At 44.4% G+C, this 22,104-nt stretch overlaps 1 protein-coding gene across 8 annotated transcripts in view; it reads left to right on the plus strand.

Moving 5' to 3' along the window:
* grin1a (glutamate receptor, ionotropic, N-methyl D-aspartate 1a) overlaps positions 1–22,104 on the plus strand; it is a 31,408-nt gene that overhangs the window by 4,518 nt on the left and 4,786 nt on the right. The window contains exons 2-21 of one of the 8 annotated variants that reach the window (XM_053855242.1): positions 927–1,061; positions 1,989–2,165; positions 5,835–5,897; positions 6,649–6,746; positions 7,228–7,349; positions 8,047–8,221; positions 9,518–9,662; positions 10,303–10,389; positions 10,935–11,079; positions 11,338–11,468; positions 12,539–12,703; positions 13,118–13,236; positions 13,474–13,586; positions 15,389–15,537; positions 15,609–15,766; positions 16,287–16,448; positions 16,740–16,849; positions 17,116–17,261; positions 20,616–20,642; positions 21,220–21,330. In XM_053855242.1, the coding sequence (XP_053711217.1) occupies positions 927–1,061; positions 1,989–2,165; positions 5,835–5,897; positions 6,649–6,746; positions 7,228–7,349; positions 8,047–8,221; positions 9,518–9,662; positions 10,303–10,389; positions 10,935–11,079; positions 11,338–11,468; positions 12,539–12,703; positions 13,118–13,236; positions 13,474–13,586; positions 15,389–15,537; positions 15,609–15,766; positions 16,287–16,448; positions 16,740–16,849; positions 17,116–17,261; positions 20,616–20,642; positions 21,220–21,330 (2,538 nt within the window). The remainder of the gene's footprint in view (positions 1–926; positions 1,062–1,988; positions 2,166–5,834; positions 5,898–6,648; positions 6,747–7,227; positions 7,350–8,046; positions 8,222–9,517; positions 9,663–10,302; positions 10,390–10,934; positions 11,080–11,337; positions 11,469–12,538; positions 12,704–13,117; positions 13,237–13,473; positions 13,587–15,388; positions 15,538–15,608; positions 15,767–16,286; positions 16,449–16,739; positions 16,850–17,115; positions 17,262–20,615; positions 20,643–21,219; positions 21,331–22,104) is intronic. The other 7 variants (XM_053855252.1, XM_053855261.1, XM_053855278.1 and 4 more) reach the window with 7 other exon arrangements.

Genomic DNA, 22,104 nt, shown 5'->3' on the forward strand with positions numbered 1-22,104 from the left:
ACTGTTATTAATGTTTCATTCTTCTGGACAATCGCTCTCCTTCAGCCTGCTGAAATGTATTTGTCATTTCTTGCGATGTGATTGGCAGCATCAGCGGTCGTAGTCTCGACTGTCACAGCAGTTTTGCCCGACGAAAGAGAGATTGCACGGTTATCTCTGCAGTAACCCTGTGGTTACACTAAAGAACTCATGCTTCTCACTACTACACTTCCGTCTCTACGGGTCTTGGCTCCAATGTATTAATAAAGACAGCGCTTCACGGCCGTAAGTGAATTCACTCAGAGTAGCTGTGAGAGCCGATGAACAATCGGGTTTCTATTAAATTTAGAACGGACCCTCCAGCAGCTTAGGGAGAGCTAGTTTCCTTGAATGGGCCATTTCCGTGATGTGAGAGCCATACAATGACATCAGTGACATAAACAAGCGTATTCACTCGTGCAAATGGACGTCAGCACTGTGCTCACTCATTTGAGGGCAGAAAAATCTGTTTATTCTCTCAAGCTTTTTATTTCTTTCAAACTGGCTGGAATGAAAACAAAAATAACGTTTGTAGGGTTCATCCACTCATTTTGTGATGATTATTCCCTGAACGTCGAAACAAGGGAAATGGAGACTGGACCTGGGAGAAAAACCTGGGTTGGACTCAAGCAGAAATGGAACATCAGGGAGGGACAGGGAGGAGAGGCACTAGAACTGATGGGTTCATTGTTTTCAAGTCAAATGCGAAAGCTATTCTGCAAATATGCCTCGAGGGAGTTTGAGAAAACCCTCAGCAAGCACTTGAATGATGTCTTGGAATATGTTCCATCCATGAATCATCAACAGTGAAATAAAAAAATGAGTGTGGGGAATAAAAGGCTGCAGGTCCAACACGTAACAAATAAAGCTGTCCAGCATGATTAAGTGTTGTGCCGGTGTCTCTGCAGGTCTACGCCATCCTGGTGAGTCACCCGCCACAGTCCAATGACCACCTCACTCCGACGCCGGTCTCCTACACGGCAGGCTTCTACCGCATCCCCGTGGTCGGGCTCACCACCCGCATGTCCATCTACTCCGACAAGGTGAGTGTTGAATGAGAGCGGTGTAAAAAGTGAAGGAGAAAGACCTCCGCCTGATGGAGGAAGAAAGATCCCCTGGGGCAGCTTGAAACGCCTCACACATGAAACATCCCGTCGCCTTCCATTAGCCGAGGTGTGATTGAAGATGTTTACAGCTGGAATTGAAAGGCCGCCATTAATAATATCACTGACCACGGTGATGCATTTAAATATGCATCATTAATGCGTTCAAACAAGCGCAGCATGTAAAATTAAAGCAATTTATCATCTCACTTTAAAGGTTGGAATATGAGATGTGGAATAAGATAAGAGCTTCACATTCATAAAATAAAAATAAATTTTACAAAGGCATTTATGTGGATGTGATTAAGAATAATTCAGAAACTAAATATTTGGTTTATCTCTGAGCATCTATCTTTATTAGAATGAAGTGTACATTTGTATAATAAGCAAAAATGCAACCAAAGTTTGACAGATGGACTGTTAGTTTGCCCTGAAGGCCCAATCCTTTTGGACAACAGTTCCCCATCTGCTCCGTTTCTGCAATTTATCTCAAAGCTGATCATCTCCAAGCTTGATAACAATTGGAAATTTGAACTCTCACTTAGTGCAACATCATTTCTGTTCATACTTGAACATTTGTGGAGTACTTAAAACAGTATGAACATCAGAGAGACTTGGGATCTCAACTCTGGCTCGGGAACGTTCCTTGGTCTGAGCCGAGAGAGGTTCCTACATTTTTTAAAGTTACAAATAATGTATGCGTCTGTTGGAGGTGATTTGATAGAAATAAAAATGAAAGAAATATGTTATGTTAAATCTGATTACTCAGCATAAGCAAGTGTAAAGCCCAGTGATTTTCCGGGTTCATCATTTTGTGAGATTTCACGAGTTTCCCTGAGTCCTAATTTCCTCTCTGGCGTCCCGTAGAGCATCCACCTGTCCTTCCTGCGGACGGTGCCCCCTTACTCTCACCAGGCGCATGTTTGGTTCGACCTGATGCGCGAGTTCAACTGGAACCACATCATCCTCATAGTGAGCGACGACCACGAGGGCCGGGCTGCCCAAAAGAGACTGGAGACCCTGCTGGAGGAGCGAGAGACAAAGGTGAGATGCTCCGGCTCCGAGCCTGACAGCCCAGAGTGCTTGAACTTGGGGGCACACGTGTGTCCAGCCAGTCTTAAAGAAAAAGAAAAGAAAAACCCTTCTATGTATGTAACTGTTTCTTTTCTGTTACATGGCCACATCTCTTTCTCACCATTGTGTGACGTTGCTAACATTCCTGAGAGACATCAACAGCGTCTAATGTGGTCTAATCTGACAAAAGTTTGTTTGCTCATCGTCACTTTACTTTTCTCCATAGTCCAAATCTGTCTATCCACATTGGGAGCCAAATAGCGGACTTCAACACGGGGCTCTGCAAACCATCACCTCGTAGTCGGGTTCTTTTGTGCGTTTCTGGTTAGCCGTGCTGCACTATTTTGAGATCTGCTGAGGCATCTATCTGAGGTGTAGAACAGTGCTTGTATTTGGGTCACCAAAGTGCCGACCAGACTCGCTGAGAGAGTCTCATTATTGTGTTTCTCAGACGCGAGGTAGCCATTTGAGTGGAAGACCAAAGCTAGTTCACCGATTTGTGTTTTCATCCACGCCCTCTTCTGTTGAAGGCGTTAACCTTTGAAAACAAATAGCTCTGTTCTCTGTTGTATTGTGTTGGATATCTTGTGAGGTGCACAGGTCAAACCTACTGTAGGAAAGTTATTTCATGTGGTGCACGGCGCAGTTGTCGAATGTGTGTTTGAAGAGAGATTCATCTGATGTGAGTGTGAACTGGCTGCTGGAGATAAACCCGATCAGTCGTGGTTGTCAAGAGCTTATCCAGAAGCATAAATCTAAACAAAAGTGAATGTGCAAGGGGAAACTGATTGAAATCAGAGGCTTTTGATTTGAATCCAGGGAGCTCATTTCATCACCGGGGGTCTGAATGTGAGGCCGACCATGAAGCCTCTTGGATAAGAAAACTCCTGTTGGAGCTGTTCAATGCTTAAATGAGAAACACGTCTCATTGCAAAGCAGCTGCAGCTTTCATTTTCCCTTAAAAAAGATCATCACATCAGCATTAAGTGTGACTGAAACGTCTTCCCAGAAACTGCAGAGCCACAGAATCACTCTCGGTGATGAAGACGCCTCTTCTTTAACTGCCACTGGAACTGGAGTGTTGTTGAACGTTGGAAAACGAGGGTAATGCCCTGCCACTCCTTCTCAGGATGAATGAGGTCAAGTATATTTTTCAAAAGACTTGATCGATCCACGTTTGTACTGTCATATGACTTTGTATGTTTGGGTCTGCGACTGACAGAACAATGTGCTGAAACATAAAACAAAAATGATACTTAACATGAGTTTAATCTGCAGTGTGGTCAACCGTGGTAAACTCAGAGTAGAGCCATTCTTTATCAGCATTCACAGTGACTCTGTATATGTATTTATGTTCTAAACCAGGGGTCACCAACATGGTGCCCACGGGCACCAGGTAGCCCACAGACCAAGGGAGTAAAAGTATATGTATACAGTATTTAAATGTTCATGTAATAACCATCTTATTATGTTTATTTTGCAATTCCTTTTTGCCACACCATTGGTAATTATTGTGAAAACTCTTGTACGTATTGAGAGGAAAACCATATATCATCCATTATATATCGTAAGTATGTACTGAACCGATGGTAGCCCTTCAGGTCACACAGGTGCTTTGGAGTAGCTCGCGGTTACTAAAAGGTGACCCCTGTGTTAAAGCTTAAGGAGGTTGTTGGAGGAAGGGGAATCTTCTTTGCTTTCACACCAATAAAGGATGAACGTTAACTTTATTGGTGGCCAATATTCAATTGTTTCTCCTAGTGTCTCTTCCCCGGACATGACAAACAGGCAGCTCTTGATTCATCAGCTTGGGATACAGACTGTGAAAGTGGCTGTGGGTCTTTTTATCTTCCTCATTGCCCGGTTGTTCTGCTCGGTAGCAGTTCATTTACATATTATTTTTAGAATTCATGCGGCCAACCAGTCACAAGGGTACCACTGTCACCAGCAGCGTCGAGCGGCCAGACACATTGGGCCACACCAGAAAGCAAATGTGACTAACACAACATGAAATATTAAAGCTCAGCTGAATGCAAAAATGGAGCTCTCACTGAGAAAATGAACTCTTAAAGGCTTTAATGTTGTGTAGTTTATGTCACTTCAATCATTAAGGGAACTGATAATATTCTCAACCAGCCGCGTGTGGCCGGTTAAGTGTTGTCTTGTCAAGCATTTTACGCACTTGCACTCTGAGTTGTGATTCAGATTTGAACTTGTCACAGAGAGTGAGAACAGTCCGTCAGAACGTTGTGACTAAGCGCACGACAGCTCCTGTGCGCATTCTGTCGCCGGTGTTTGTCACCCAGGATGTTGTGCTGATGAAAGCAAACTGGGACTGTGGAGGGCGGGGGTTGCCCCCGGCATGCCCTGGGGTGGAGTGAGCAAGCGCTGATGTATCGGCGCAGGGGGAAGTAATGAGGATGAAAATGCGGTTGGCTACTTTTTTAAATAATGCACAGACTGTCATATGGTTCAAAAGAAAATGACCTGCTGGACTATGTGCCTTTAGGAGTGATAAAATGTTTAAGCACATTTATTTTTTGCATAACGCTCTGCAAATGTACGGAGCCCTGGAAGTGGCATGCATGTGTTTGTTTTTTTGGTTGTGACATGCATGACTTTATTTTTTTTTTAGCCCGAGATAACAGTTATCTCAAGATGACAGTGACTGACAATGTGGTTCCAGGAGGACGTTTACAAAATGCTTTGCCAGAGACACAGCTACGCAGGCGCTGACATTTACAATTGTATCTTCATATAAAACTTTCTCGAGATAACTGTTATCTCAAGATACGCATTATCACAAGATAAAAAAATGTCTCGAGATAGTTGTTATCTCGGGCAAAAAATAAATAAAGTCATGCATGCCACACCCAAAAAAAAAAACACATGCATGTGACTTCCAGAGCTCCATACAAATGCTTGATATTTATGAATATGAAATGGCCGAAACATAACCTAGATTAAAATAGTAGAATAAATTCAATTACAATACTTATTCATCATGTTGACACTTACGACTAATGTTGTGTTCCAAATACCTCTGAGCTGAGATCAGCGTGTAAAGCATAAGCAATGTTGAAGGCATCAACCATGCGATAGTCACTGTTGGCACGTCGTTTATTCCATATGCAGCGGGAACAGATGATCCCGATGATCGTTTTTTAAAATTACACCACAGAAACATCCCGATGTTTAAGCAAGAACAATACTATGTATTCAGCCGATTTAGAAATATAAATAATGGCTAGACACGAGTACTGTAGTATCAATCGTATTTTCATACACAGCACAGTCCAGTTGTGCTTTTGCATTGTCGTCTTACACAATATTGTTTTTATTTCAATTAACAATAAAGAGATAAATGATGTAGCATTTGGGTGCATATTTTTTCACCTCATATCTGAACAAAGGCAACAGCGAACGGTGCGGATTACGTTGCTGACTGGTCTGAGCTGTAATGAACGTCGGCTTGGTGCTGGGAAGCCCTCTTGATGTTTTTGCAAGCCCCGATGTTCAAGATCCCAATTTGAAGCAGAAAAGTGGAGAATTGTTGGAATGCTTTACTGCCCTCCATTTTCAACTGTTTATAATATTTTTCTGTGTCTGCATATTTTCTCTGTGCACATTACTCATCAGAATAAAAAAAGGAACTATGAAAACCTCGACCAACTGTCCTATGACAACAAGCGAGGACCTAAGGTATATTTGCATGGTCAATGCACGCCGCCCACCAACTTTCCAAACGTAGCCACTAGAAACCAGCCCAAACCAGACACCAGCCGACCCAGAAACACCCCTCTCTTGGTAGCACGTGTTATTTTTGACCCTATGATTTCAATGAAAAATGATTTTTGTTGTGAAAAATCTATCATTTCCGGTTATCAATGAAAAAAGAAGAACGCCCCACTGATAACATTTTTTTTTTTTTTTCGTTTTTTATTTTCTCCTGCAATAAACGAATGCATGTTCTCAGAACGCACTCACACACGCTCTTAAAAAAGAGTTTGTCTTTTTGGAGAACTGGTAAAGTGGGGCCAAACCGATTCCCGGATGCTACTTCCTCCTGTTCTGTAGCACTTCCCCAGTTTTCAGCAGCTTTTTTGTTGGGGGCGGGAGGAACGACCCTCTCTCCTCTCCTCTCCTCACCCGTTTTTAGTTACTGGTTGCATTGACCTTCTTCTTCCCTACCTAACACATGCACGTCCTTCTTTGGAGCCTTGATAACCCTCAGTTTGCATGCCGACAAATGCAGAAGTTTTTTCCCCCTCAAGCTTTTTATTAATTTTTTCCGTTCAGCCGGTTCCCCCTGGATCGCTTTTATTTTATTTTATATCTGTCTCCCGTTCTCAAATTAAATTCAGCAAGATCAATCCCAGCAGGTAACGAGGCAACATGGTGTCCAGGGTGTGGAAAAGTAGCTGGCTTGACCTTTCTTGTGCCTCGATCACAGGCAGAGAAAGTCCTCCAGTTCAGCCAGGAGACTAACTTAACTGCCCTGCTGCTGGAGGCCAAAGAGCTGGAGGCCCGAGTCATCATCCTGTCCGCCAGGTGAGGCAGTCACTGCCCACATTCTATCATCACTGCATGCTGGATTCAAGAACAAAATGGCATCGAAAAATTATTATTGTGCTTGTTGTTATTAACAATAATTACCATTATTTGATAATAATATGAATAATTACATTGACTATATTCTTGTTTCTTTTACTCATGATGATTTACATTTATTTTATCATTAGAATTTGAGGCATTGGTGCACCCCATCACAAACACAATTCCCAACCATATCTTCCCTTTAAATAACCCATTTTGACAAATCCTCAAAGTGCTTGAGCAAGAGAGGAAAATCATGTTGACCCTCCTCGTGCTCATTCCCATGTCTGGCCTGCAGCCCATTGTCCATTAAGTTGAAGAACATTTTCAAAATGCAGCGTCAGCCAAGTCCAGAAACAAAGAGATTAGACAGGCATGACGTTAACTCGACAGCTAAAACCTGGAATCCTCTATCTTGTTTATCTTCCAATCCCAGTGAGGAGGATGCAGCAGCGGTGTACAAGGCGGCTCGTATCCTCAACATGACGGGCTCTGGTTACGTGTGGCTGGTGGGCGAGCGGGAGATGTCGGGTAAAGCCCTGAGCGAGGCTCCAGACGGTACGTTCATCCTGCAGAGATCAGTGTGACATTAATGAGTCCATCCTGGCTGCACAGCTGAATCCAAATGTACTGGTACTTGATTCACAAGCTTCTCGTCTCTTGAGCATTTCAGTGTTTAAGCCTAAACTCTTTCAGGCTTTATGCATCTTAAGGGAACCTCTACTAACCCTGCAACTCTTTTATATTAACTCATGATTTCTAGTGAGTTATAAAGGGACAGTTTTCCCTCTGATAACTGGTAGAATGGTAAGACGCAACAGACTTCAGCACAAACTTGTATCACGTGTTCGCACAAACGTCAAGCGTCTCTCCCCAAGGCACTCAAGCACAAGCAACCCCGGCTAGAGCCCCCATTGTCCTGTCCTCGTCCATCTCCACTGAGGCTTCGTCCAGAAGTCTGTCGGACCTGGTTGCAATCAGAAAACTTAACTGAAGTTGGATTGAATTTAGGGCCAATCCAACTTCAAGGGACTGTTTACACATGCTGTGAAAAAAGGAGCTCAGCAGCTTTAAAAGGAAACACCTGCGCTCAGGCGATCATGTCGGACCACGCCGCTGATGTCTGACCTTTTTTCAGGATGTCTAAACCTCAGGCCCTATAAGTTTTTTCCCCACTTTGTGGATTGCAAAAGGATCCAGAGAGACGACTCCGGACTTGAGTCACTGATTGTCTCCTCTGTGGGCCTGGCCTCAGGTCTGATCGGCCTCCAGCTCATCAACGGAAAGAATGAGTCGGCCCACATCAATGACGCGGTGGCCGTGGTGGCACAGTCCATCCAGGAGCTGTTTGAGAAGGAAAACATCACGGAGCCTCCCAGAGGATGTGTGGGCAACACCAACATCTGGAAAACAGGGCCACTGTTTAAACGGTGAGAAACAAAGTTAGATTTCGCTTTTAACACATAAATGTTGCCAGGTTAGAGAAACGCCACCAGTGATGCCAGTAACATGTAATAATAGCGCATTACTCTATTATTACCACTTTTTTACAGTACTGAGTAACGTAACATGTTACTATTTCCAACTCAGATTAAAGCTCTGTATCCTGTGCATGTGTAACTATTTTCACTTGTCATTTTCTGGTCGCAAAATATTTATATCTGCGTTTGTCAACCAAGTCTTCAGACATGACATCATGTGCGGGACATGTCAGTCATCTGCATGCGGGTTGCTCAAGCTGCTGGTAACACAGACATAAACCACAGTGGCGTGAGCAGAGATTTTTGCATTTCTAGTGGAAAATTCAGCTACTACTTTGAATTTAGGTCTGCTACAGATGAGAGTAAAAAAGACAGCTTTACTAAATGTATCTTTAGTGCAGACTCAAAACAATATTCGAGTTTTTAAAATCATCTTAAACAACAATTGTCATTCTGACTTTATTTTATATTTTATATATTTTTATATAAAATATAAAAAATATATATAGCATACTATATATAATATATATATAATATATATATATTTTTTTTTTTTTATGCAAATGCTGTTCCAGTTACAGTAACATACAGAGTTCAGTACAGAGCGCAGGCACCAGAGTCACAGCATCACTTAAGTGGAGTTACTGGCTCCAGGTGGCCAACAGGAGACGTGACACACTGAGGCTTTGTGCACCTGTGTCTTGTAGCAGCCAGACTCTCTGGATAGTAATGTATTTGAAAACGGTAATTTCCTGCATTTTTATATTCATTGCAATATATTGTTTTGTAAATCTCTGAAAATGACACTTTGTATATGCATTCTAATTTCTCCATTGTGTTATTACTCTACATTCAAACAGCTGCAATCTTGCTGAAAAGACAGATCAAAGACATGGTTAGCTGTTTTTAAGCTGCGATATAAACTGGAATCTCAAGGGTTCAGGTTTGTTCTTAGGTTACCCCAGTTTTCAAAAACACAACCTCAAAATTGCCATAGTAATTTTTTGTTCAGGCAATGAGGGCTGTCGTCGGCAGGTGCTAAATATAACTTGCAAAGTAACTTGTAAACACTGAGCACAACTAATGTGAAGCTAGACCTTTCATAAGAATTCTGTTTTTCAAAAGCAGAAATGTTTTTACACATTGTACACATGTATAGTTTTTCTTACTTCTTCTTCCAGGTGAACTCTGCTTGAACACGATTTGACATTCATTAACACTGAGGGTGGCTTTTGCTTTATGCAGGGTGCTGATGTCATCCAAATACCCAGAGGGCCTCACAGGACGCGTCGAGTTCAACGACGACGGAGACAGAAAATACGCCCATTACAGTATCCTCAACTACCAGAAGAGTCGACTGAACCAAGTCGGCATCTACAATGGAACACAGGTAAACATGGCACAAAATGGAAATTGGGTTAAATGTCAAAGAAAAAAAGACACCACCTGGACATGCCTCTTTTAATTCATAGCAGAGAGCTGCCAAAGTAGGGCAGCATCTGTGTGCTGTCTCTATGCTAAAGTCACACAGGGTTCACAGCACTGATGTCTTCTGGTCTGCGTTTCTTGTTGGGTTGGTTACAGTGCTAGATGTCTTGGAGCCATGAGTTGGTCCTCTCATTATTACCTTATGACTAACGCTTTTGCATTTGAATGTGCCTTACGAAACTCTCATAAATATCTGTTTCAGCCATTGAAAGCTGAAGTTGCTGTCAAGGAAAACAGACCTGTTAGGTTCACGAAGCACATTTTGGTGTTGAGATTCTCTTCTTACAAAAGTGTAATTGCTCCACCTCAGTGGGGATTTGAACTCCCCAGTTGTGAGTGCAATAGTAATGAGCCCATGAAACTGTCAGGAAAGATCACAGAGTCAAAAGCCACGCTAGTAAATAAAAGAACAGTCAAGCACTGTTATATAAAAATGAGTCATTAGCGGGGCTCGCCCGCTGCGTGAAGGTCTCATCCTCAGCAGGCCGTCTGTCATCGCTCAGCTATGATAAACCATGCACGTGTGCTCGCCCTCCCTGCAGGTGGTCATGAACAATCAACGGAAGATCATCTGGCCTGGAGGAGAGACTGAAAAACCACAGGGCTTCCAGATGTCCACTCGCTTGAAGGTAAGATGCCTCCGCTTGCCTCGGGGATGTGACATTTAAGTCGACACGGATCAAGACCTGAGATGATCTACTCCTTTTGGGCAGGTTACTAACATTCGTGCCCCACAAGGGAAGCAAATGACTCAAAGTTTAAAAAGCGTGAAGTGCCTTGTCCATCCTGACAAATCTTGGAATTGCCTGTGAACACCGGTAGTAAGCTTGACAAGTAGTCCGAGTTCCCCCCATGATTCATAGAGAGACTGCATCCAAAGAAACACAATGTATGCCACGCAAAGCTCCAATTTTCCACTTGAAACACCACAGGAATCTTTCCTTGGCCGGCAGCATAAACAGAAGGCGATGACCGTGTGGTAAAAATGCACATTTTAATGAACAGAGCTAAGAGAAATTCTGGAAGGTAAACACAGAAGTTGGTGGATGCATGGTCTGGAGAGGAAAACCTGTATGGTTTATCAAATATTTACTTTTTATGTCTCACATTCCACAGATGAAAGAGTGATGACTTCAGTGGCTTTTATCTCCGCACTATGTGTGGTATCTTGCAGATAGTGACCATACATCAGGAGCCGTTTGTGTATGTGAAACCGACGATGCCGGACGGAACGTGCAAGGAGGAAATGACGCTAAATGGAGTCTTAATTAAAAAGGTTATCTGCACTGGCCCCAATGAGACCATCCCAGGTAACACATCAGGGACGTTCATACTGTGAGTGCGCTGTCACTACACCCATTGGAGATGCATACATATATATGCAGTAGGTATCTATATATGTATGCATGAAGCTCTGTGTGCCATTAGGTGTGTGGATGTGTGTTGGGTGAAGACTTGTGTCATGGGGTTCAACGTCTGAGGAATCACGCCGTCTTGTCCAGGGGCGCCGCTTTCGATATGAACATTTGAGCCCAGCATGCGTCCACTGTTTTTATTGGACTATGTTGGTTTCACTACAGGACGCCCAACTGTGCCGCAGTGCTGCTACGGATTTTGCATTGACCTTCTCATCAAACTGGCCATGACCATGAACTTCACCTACGAGGTCCACCTGGTCGCTGACGGGAAATTTGGAACACAAGAGCGCGTAAGTGTGCTGCATTAGGTAACTTAGGAAAAAACAAATGACGGCTCTCATACGCGAAGGGCGGGGTCTCATCCGAACAAGGGCGGTTCTGAGCCCCACCAGTTCTGAGCCATTCCCACCAGACCCGCAAGCAAAGTTGTTTCAATGACACCAAAACTGCAATGGTTAGACGGCTATTGTTTCCTTCCTTCCCTTTCCTTCCATCCTTCTTCTGCTGCTTATCTGGGGTCGGTCGCGGAGGCAGCATTCGGAGCAGGGAAGCCCAAACTTCCCGGTCCGCACAAACCTCCTCCAGTTCTTCCCGGGGGATCCCGAGGCGTTCCTAGGCCAGACCGGAGACATAACCTCTCCAGCGAGTCCTGGGTCTTCCCCGGGGTCTCCTCCCGAGGCGTCCAGGGGGCCTCCGGATCAGATGCCCGAGCCACCTCAACTGGTTCCTCTCGATGTGGAGGAGCAGCGGCTCCACCCCGAGCTCCTCCCGGATGACCGAACTCCTCACCCTATCTCTAAGGGTGCGCCCAGCCACCCTGCGGAGGAAACTCATCTCAGCCGCTTGTATCGGCGATCTCATCCTTTCAGTCATTACCCAAAGCTCATGACCGTAGGTGAGGGTGAGAACGTAGATCAATCGGTAAATCGAGAGCTTCGTCTTGTGACTCAGCTCCCTCTTCACCACGACGGTCCGTGGTAATAACACCGATGCTATTTGTTAGCATGTGTTATGAGTTGGGATTTTCTCCATTGAGCTGCGTTTTCAGCTGTGTGACTCGCTGTGTCAGTGCTCCCACATCATCCATGGAGCAGGAATACGCCTTTTAAAAGAGACTCTTAAGGAGGAACATGAAGGGTGTACAATGTTGTCTGGCCCCCTCACGTCTTCTCTGCCATCCACCGTGTTATTTTGGCAGATAGTAGTGAGTGGTAGTAAGTTCACATGGAGTTTGTGAGCATGAAATGATTCGACACGCAATTGGAATATGGTGCAATGGTATAAGTTTGAATTCTCTGACCTGTATGTGAACATTACTGTGCTTTTACTTGATCCTGACATCATCATACTGTGCCAACAGGTAAACAACAGCAACAAGAAAGAGTGGAACGGCATGATGGGAGAACTCCTGGGTGGCCTGGCTGACATGATCGTGGCTCCGCTGACAATCAACAATGAGCGAGCACAGTACATTGAGTTCTCCAAACCCTTTAAATATCAAGGTCTCACCATCCTAGTTAAAAAGGTATGTAGTTTTCAGGTTTATGATTCACAGAAATTCAATATTCAAAAAGACAATATAATCACGGGAATATAGCAGGGCAATAACACTAGTCAAGAAGTGACATACCTGACATCGTGTCTTTTATTTCATTTTGATTTTTTCTTTTATTATTATATCAGTGGCAGTAGTTATATAAGTAGTACTACTACTGATGTATATATTGAAGTTCTGAGTGGATTTTTAAAGAGTACAAAAACTATTTGATCCGAAAGTGTGTGATTTCAGCAGCCACACACAAATACACATTGTATACTTTCGGAATTACACTGTAGTTAACCAATCACAGTGCAGTCAATGAATGCTGCAGTGGTTAGAGTGGGCATAATAAAAACTATTGTTATGAATGATAGATCTGACAACAATGTGTTTTTCCAGGAAATCCCTCGCAGTACACTGGACTCATTCATGCAGCCTTTCCAAAGCACGCTGTGGCTGTTGGTGGGTCTTTCCGTGCATGTGGTGGCGGTGATGCTTTACCTTCTAGACCGGTTCAGGTACCAGGGCTCCCCTGTGTGTCATTGTTTGTCTTGCACTTATCAGCAAATCAGTTGCAGTGTTGCATACTTGTGTAGACTGTGAGCCAGATAGAGGTGATGATTCCACCACAACCATCCCATCGCCAACTTCTGCCTTCATATGTTCTATCTTACTGGCAACCCTCACTTTTCTTTCCCTTTGCCTTCACATGTTATCATTGCATCTTCTCCAAATCTGTCATTATTTCCCTCCAGCCCATTTGGAAGATTTAAAGTAAACAGTGAAGAAGAAGAAGAGGACGCCCTCACCTTGTCATCTGCTATGTGGTTCTCCTGGGGAGTGTTGCTGAACTCTGGTATTGGAGAAGGTGAGACAAGGGGCACCAGGAGATGATGGTTGAGAGTGGTCATAGCAAAATATGATCACATGATTGTTACTACTGCATTGACAGAAGGAAGTGTGGATGGAGCTAAATAGTGTGGCTCGGTTGGTTGAGAACAGCATCTTCTCACTGTCATCAGAGCATCATATGTGAGAGAAGGGAGTTTTGGTTCCCCCCAAGACATGCACAGGAAAGAGTTGAAGGCCATCTTTCTTTTCTCATATACTGGGTCAGCATACTCACACACTTGACTCACACACATTTGCAGATACACTTAAAATGCTTGGCAGCAGCACTAGAGGGCGAGAGACCATGCCACTAGAAACCCAAACCACCAGGTGGATACCAAGAACCTTCATGCGGGAGGGCGAAAAACAGACAGCCAGGGCAGCATCTCCATAAGTATGCCCACTAAATGCTTCCAGGAATTGAGAAATACAGTACAGGTGGACATTGGTCAAAGACTCACCTGTCCACCTGGTACCACAGGTACCAACCCGCACAAACACCTGGTCTTTTGGTCCAAATCTTGCAGACAGAATTTTTGACAGTTCCATGGAAAGAAGTAGTCAACGACACATACGAAATGATGAAGCTTAGATATACAGACCTGACAGCGGAAGCAGAGCAACAGGGCTGGAGAGCATTAGTGTGTCCTGTGAAGGCTTTGTACCACGCTCTACTATAGGACTACTGAAGGAAGAAGTTAGAGGATAAGCATCGATGAAGACCGTCAAGGAACTTGCAGACACTGCTGGGGGAGGCTGCCATTGGCTGTGGATGAAGTGGGCGGACACCATATGGGCTGGTCAAGCAGCTTGCAGTGTGACACACACCCAGGTCTGATCAACCTGTGGCAGGTCGTCCTCCTGAGGGTGTTTTGTGGTCAGTGGCTGCAACCCCCTATGAACTCAAGGTACACAAGTGATGATGTGTCACACTGGAAGAAGTGCTCCACGACACCAGCCAACCCCCTGTGTAACTGTGCTTTGAGACATTTTGATGAGCCCCTGACCAAGGAAACAGGTCGAGTCAATGTGCCTTCCTCGGAAGACCCAACTCCCAACCCCACAAATCCCCTTTCACACCTTTGACTAAATAATAAGGCCCCATAGCTGAGTTGAATTTTAATGGGGGGATTTTCAACACTAGTATGTTCACAATAAATATGAGTTAGAATCTCCTAACATCCCATTCAGCACACACGTGTATTGAAGGGTGTCTTTTCTTTTGAACTGCTGTCTTGAGAAAGGAACAAAGCCCTTGTTCTGGCAGAGGTCACTCATGCTGTCACAACTGAGACTGTCTTGGACCTTAACAAGAGGAGGCCATCATCCATGAGACAACCATTCATGAGCATCTCTCAACTACGTCACTGAAAAGCAAGCTTTGTTCCGTTCTTTGGTCTCGGTGTAGCTCGACATTGCTCCGTGTCCCTTCTTTCTGTGCAGCTCTGCTTTAATGGCGACAAACTATTTCCTTTAAAGTCATTTTTGTCATAATAAGCAAAGAGCTTTGATAGCTTTGCCTCTTATCTTAGCCGTTCTGAAGTGTCTGTCTTGTTATTAGTGATTGCTATTACCGGGTGTCGCGGGTGACATTGCCGGAGGTGTTAATGAGCATTATTTGTTTTCGCTGTTTGTGGAAAATATGAATGGGTGATTGAAGAGGAGCGGAAAAGACAGTGGCGTTGGGTGGCTCAGGGATTGTCAGTGATCTCTGTGTGGCATCTCCTGAATAGACAGCTCATCAAGAATGTTAGTAAATAGTCATTTGACACCACACAGGTGCGCCGCGCAGCTTCTCAGCGAGAATCTTGGGTATGGTGTGGGCTGGCTTTGCCATGATCATTGTGGCCTCTTATACTGCCAACCTGGCTGCCTTCCTGGTGTTGGACCGGCCTGAGGAGCGCATCACCGGCATCAATGACCCTCGGGTGTGTATGCAGGCATGCCGGACTCCTTGTGGCATCACATGCATATCCATTCTTCCTCCTTTCTTTTTCAGCTAAGAAACCCATCTGACAAGTTCATATACGCCACGGTGAAGCAGAGCTCGGTGGACATCTACTTCCGGCGGCAGGTGGAGCTTAGTACAATGTACCGGCACATGGAGAAGCACAACTATGAGAGTGCCGCCGAAGCCATCCAGGCTGTGCGTGACAAGTGAGTCTCGGCCAAGCCGGGCCGACCAGCGGTTGAGTCGGCCGGCTGTCCAACCTGTCAGGCAAACCGAATCAGGGAGGGTGGGGAGGGGGAGGTGGACATGGACCTCTGGACCAGGTGGAGGCAGCAGGATTTACTGCTGCCTTTGGTCTGATCCAGGCCCATCGCCAAGAACTGGGAGACATCAGAAGACGGTGTTAAAAAAGCGCTGGTGAGCTCGAGCTAACACTGAGTGGAGGAGCACCCTTTTTCAGGTTGTACCAAGGCGAACATCTTTGAGATGACGTGCCCTCACCCATCTGGCTTTGGATTTCATTTGACCCATAAGCAGCCGTAGAGATTGCTGGTAATCGCTGAATGACACATACTGTCTGGTGTGCGAGAGAGAGCGAGAGAGAGCCGGGTGGGAGCCGTAAATGTGTATGTAAATCATTGTACTGTTGCACCGTAACCCCCTCCTTCCCCTCCTCCTCCTCCTCCCTCCTTCCTCCTCCTTCCTCCCTGCCCCTCCCCCCCACAGCAAGCTGCATGCTTTCATCTGGGACTCTGCGGTGCTGGAGTTTGAAGCCTCGCAGAAGTGCGACCTGGTGACCACGGGAGAGCTGTTTTTCCGTTCGGGCTTTGGCATAGGCATGCGCAAGGACAGCCCCTGGAAACAGAATGTGTCCCTGGCCATTCTCAGGTCTGTCCCAGCCAAAGCTGCATTACTCGTACGACTTTTTTTTTTGTTTCTGACCAATTTCATTTCACAGTCACGATGGACACGCACTGCCATTCAATGCATTGCCTTATGTAACATTTCTGTCTTTATATCCCCTCCTGCCCATTGTCTGTCTGTCTGTCAGTTTGTGTCTTTCCATTCGTTGTCTGTCAAGAATTTTATGTTGCTGGGAGTAAGCGGCTGAGTGACTTCGACGTACTTGCGGTATATTAACTTTGCCACCTCTCTTTCTATCACTCCAACCCCTTGCAGTTCTCATGAGAACGGCTTCATGGAAGACCTAGATAAAACCTGGGTGAGATACCAGGAGTGTGACTCAAGGAGCAATGCCCCAGCCACACTCACCTTTGAAAACATGGCAGGTATGGTCCTTAAGGCGTAGAGAAACCATTAAAAAGTGATTGGACAAAAACTGCAGTGGTAAGGTACTGTAGCGCTTTTTTGTCCAATACCTTTACACATTTGTTGTTTTAGTGTCGCGTGGGTGCTCAGTGGAAATGTGCTGTACGGTATCTTGTGCTGTGGCTTTGTGCGGTTACCTTTCAAAAAAAACGTGGCTCGAACGCTGGTGCTTGGGACTACAAGTCGTAGACAAGTAAGTCACATGTGATGTGTCCCACTCTCACAGGAGTCTTCATGCTGGTGGCTGGAGGCATAGCAGCCGGGATCTTCCTCATCTTTATCGAGATCGCCTACAAGCGACACAAAGACGCCCGCAGGAAGCAGATGCAGCTGGCCTTTGCGGCCGTCAATGTCTGGAGGAAGAACCTACAGGTAGGACCAAAGTCCATGATCCTTCACCCTCAAGGACGGGCCCAGGGATTGGGTCCATTTTGTTTTTTTCTCACCAGTGGTGAAAACCAAGAGTCCCCAGGAAGGCCAAAAAAATCTAAACTGCAAACATCCTTGTTTTGTTTCCTTCTCGATCGATCACCCCATGAAAATAGGAGTTGCTGCATCAACCTAGAGACGTTGACAGTGACAACAATAGCATGGTGTGACATCGGCGCAGTGCAAATGATTTGATAATTGATTTTGTTTTTCAACCATGCAGACCCACTGACAACAAGCAAACAAACCAACTAGAGCGTGATAATGAAGATCAATGTCCTTCATTCTAAGTTCATTCTACTAGCTGTAACACAACAGCGCACACTGTTTCCTGCTTCCACCTAGTGTCCAAAATTCAAACACGGTCGAACAAATCTTGCGTGTGCATGCTTATTGTTTCAAATTTCCAAAACCACAGACACGAAAACAACCTTCCCTTTCTTTGTTTGACTAGAACAGGATTTACAGCGATGCCCCCAAATGAAACCCACATTGTCTGTATCTCACTTTATTGAATATAGTTTCCAAATATTTGTATGGATCTGCCACAATGCATTGCAGCTGCAATGAAAAGATATTATTGATGATGTGTGCTCATTTTACCTGCGTTTCCATTGAATTGGAGTTATGAATAAGAGAGTTTTGGGATGGCATGCCAAAAACCAAAACAAGGTGTCTGATTTTTTTATGAAAAAGAAAGGCTATGTGTTGGCCGTGATTGGTAAAAGGTACAGTATCAAATAATCGCAAGTGCCTGTGAGCTAATCGATGTACTCCTGAGAGTGTTTGCCATCGACGATGTCGTGCGTGTGCTCAGATGGATGTACGTCTGTGAGGTGCAGGAAGCTGGCGAACGCATGAGGGATCGGGGGAGGGGAGTCAAACCCCTGGGAAAGGAGAGGGACACACCATGCTGTGTGAAAATCCATAAAATTCAAGCCCCGTGTTTGAATCTTCTGCCCTGCTGAACCAGGACGGCTCATGCATGCGCATCACTGTGAGCCTCGGAGCAGAAGCCGACAATCAAAATTGCCCTTTCGAACTGTTGCGGGCTCATGCTTGGAGCCCAAGAGGTTGAGCTAATACAATTTTTTCTGCATGGATGTGATATTATTCATTTTGTTTGGGTGCTGTGTGATCACTCGTTGTGATCTAATTTTCACAAATTCATGATGACACACTGGCTATGTAGGACGCAGAACCGGCACGATGGAAAAGATCACAGTTTATGTGACCGTCTCCTTCCTCAGTACAGCGTGCAGTGAGACCTGAACTATTGTTGGCATCATTCTGACTGCTTGTGGTGTTTGTATGTAACAATGTGCTTATTTTGCCCCCGGTGGATGTGAAGCGCTTTATCTATACAGAGCTGTGAACAATTACGACATGCACTTCTGACCTCATTCAGCAAATGATATCCATTCCTGCGACTTACAATGTTGTTGCCTTGAATATGCAGCGTTCACGGATACGACAGTCAGATGGACGTGGTCCATGCATTTCAGAACAAGTCCTCTCCTGCCTCAAATAAAAAAGGGCTCAGTTAAGATCGCTTATAAATGCAGTTACTGACCTACAAATTAAATTTATCTCCTTTGCTGAGTAGTAATACATCAGCAGATATTCTTATTTATTCTTATTCTTATTCTCATTTCATCTCATCCACCGATGTTTACACTATTTAGTTATTATGACAAAGTCACATATTTTTGTACAGCTGAAAATATTGGCTACCTTCACCACAATAGTTTAAAATTTAAAAATGGAAACAAATATTAAATTGAATTTCTATATGCAATATGTGAAGAAAATAAGATATAATAATAAGTTATAAGTATAATATTGTGTATTACATTGACTGGATGTTTGAGTAAATAAAAGGTGTGCATTTATGCATATGGACACAAATATACATGAAATAGATAAGTGCAGATGTAGTATAAAGAATTAATAATTAAACAAATAAATAAATGCACAAGGGAAAATAAACTGTTAACCATTCCAACATATTGCAACAGAGTCTATTGAGAAATAATTTTGCTGCAAAAAAAAAGAATCTTCTTAGTGTATTTATTTCTTCCATATTGACACATTGCAGTTTCCAGCAGCAGATTTCCTCCTGACATTATATTGAATTATCTTTCGACTTTTTTTCTCCGACAACCTTTGGACAGCGACTTCCCTCGGTGGCTGCACATTTTTGTCTTCAAGAACATTGTAAAGAAATGATCGTCAGAAGTGCACTGTCACACACAATTGAACTGATTGAGACAAAAATGAACACTCTGAAATTCCGTTGCGTGATGATGCCCACGATGATGACTATGCATTGCGGCAGCTCGCTTCAGCGTCGACTGCTGCAACACTGAGCGAGCCTCATGCTGCGCTTCATCTCGCGGTCCAGCATGCACTGCATGACTGTGCACACGCAGCATCTCATCAGGCCTCAACCCACACACACGAACGGAGTGAGGGATTCACGCTACAGCTGTGAGTGAGCCCTGAGTTCCCCCCGATCGCCTGGCACGGGCGCTCGGACTGCTCTTTCTCATTGTCTAACCAGATGTCATCTCCCAACAGGACAAAAACATTAATGCCATTATTTCCCCGCACACAAGCAATTACTCCTCCTGCCAGCGTGCACCTCCACCCCGCGTCTGCTCACCACCTGATGTCCTGGCATCAGGGGGTCGACAAAAAAGTTCTGGTGGTGCAAATGTGCCCTGAATGGGCCTAGACATGGGTCCTGATGAACAAGGATGTACTGCTGGGCCACAGCTGGCCGACACTTTTACGTTTTCCCCGCTTTCTTTATCCTCTCTTTTCTCCCTTTTTGTTTCTCTCATAATGTTTTCGCATGTTGAAATTCACACCACACTGCCCTGCCCCCCTCCCTTTCCCCTATGACTCACACTCCTCCTTTCATTTAGCCCCATCCACATAAGCGCTTTTTAATAGATCATTTCGAATGCTCCGGCATTCTTTCCGATTTATTTGCCTTTTTTTTAACAGATAGACTACATTCCATCCTCTTCCTGTGTGTGGGGTGAATTTCCATTATACTCCAATGTATAATGACTTCAATGGGCTTCAGTTTTTACCACCTTTGTCGCTATTGTTTTCCTTCTTCGATATGACTTCTGACACACCTGCCTGGCTTTGAATGTGATTGTTTGCTTTGCTAGCATTAAAAAAAAATCGCCCTTTTTAGTTCTTCTGCATAAGGATATCACTTATTTTAAGTCAATAACAAGTGAACGGACATTTATTTATTTTTTTCTTTTCTCCCCTATGCAGCCCTCTTCCTCACTAGAGACTCAGGATGTAAGAATACCTTAATATGAGGTTTTATTTTTCACACACTGACACCCAGTTGTTATGCTGAGAGTAGCCTTGATTGTATGAGGGAGGGGAATTGGCCTGCCAACCGTCAATGACAGGGTTTGCTCTTTTATTCGACATCCATATAATGTCCATCTCGAGTAGTCTTTGTGCTCTGTGTTTTGATTTCAAGGAACGTTTTCTGTTTATGCTTTATATATGGATCTAAATTAGGAATCACTGCCACTGACATTCTAACTAGCCATCACTCATTTCAATGCATTTGTAGGAGCCCGGGGAGCCACTGCCCCATCTTGTGCAGTTCCAGTAGAGGAGAGTTCTCTTGTCAAAGTCAGCAGGCGATGTCCACTTGCATCTAACAGGCTTTACGTCTTTCTGTCTTCCACGTTATTCATTTTTCTTACCCAAATCGTCCTCACACAAACCCTCCCTCTCAAGTAGAAAGGTGGATCAATGGGGTGGTGGTGTGGGGGAGGGGGTAAAGAAGGAAAAAAAAAAAAAAAAAGAAATAATCCCAGCCAGAGAATATGAATAATGTGTCCACATATATTCATTTTAGGATAGGAAAAGTGGTAGAGCAGAGCCCGACCCCAAAAAGAAAGCCTCTTTTAGGTCCATCAGTACCACCCTGGCCTCCAGCATCAAGAGACGTAGGTCCTCCAAAGACACGGTAAGGAGATGAAGAAGCAAAATCTTCCCTTGTTTCTCCTCATCTTCTGTCTCTACTATTCTGTCCTTTCTGCCGACATCGCCACATTCAAGAGAGCGCCATGCGTCACCCATTTTTCCTCATGGCTCCGCGCCCGCCGCCACGTGTCTGTCTGTTCACCATTGATCAGCCATGACCATAATAGTTATCTACCTCCGTCAAGGCAGGTCAGACCAGGTGCTGGGCTTGAGACTAGAACTTAGCGGTTGGAATTAAGGCTCCTGGGGATGGAGATGGGCGAAAACAGCAAGCAGTCTGCCTGTGGTGTGTTGTCTTGGGCTGCTCCTCTATCTCGCCTCTGGCCTGGATGCAGACTTCTCGTCCCTGCCACTGTTGTGATGTGCGTGTCCTGTACATGAGCGTCTCCGTCGTTGTTCTTAACTGCTTGATCCTTTCTTCTAATCACCTTTTCTTTGCTCTGGATTTTTAACCACTGTTGCCTTTTGTTTGGAAGAGCATGTGATGTTGCCATTTTTATTCATTTCCAAGGTCGACGACAAGTTCTGGGAAGAAAATAAATCTTTATTCATTTATTTCTCGTTTTTCTTTCAACAATTCAATATAACACTCATGAATTTTTATGAATCTGTTTACTGTTTTCCTTTTTTGTTGTCATGATTAATTTATTTTCAGTGTTGTAACTGTGCATGCCTTTTCGCAGGGGCTACTTCCAGGTGGCGAGGACTCTTCTGGTGTTGTTTAATGTACCAACTGACACTCTGTCTGTGCCGCAAA

The sequence above is a fragment of the Synchiropus splendidus genome, chromosome 1, assembly GCF_027744825.2.
Source record: "Synchiropus splendidus isolate RoL2022-P1 chromosome 1, RoL_Sspl_1.0, whole genome shotgun sequence".
In the NCBI taxonomy this organism is placed as follows: Eukaryota; Metazoa; Chordata; class Actinopteri; order Syngnathiformes; family Callionymidae; genus Synchiropus; species Synchiropus splendidus.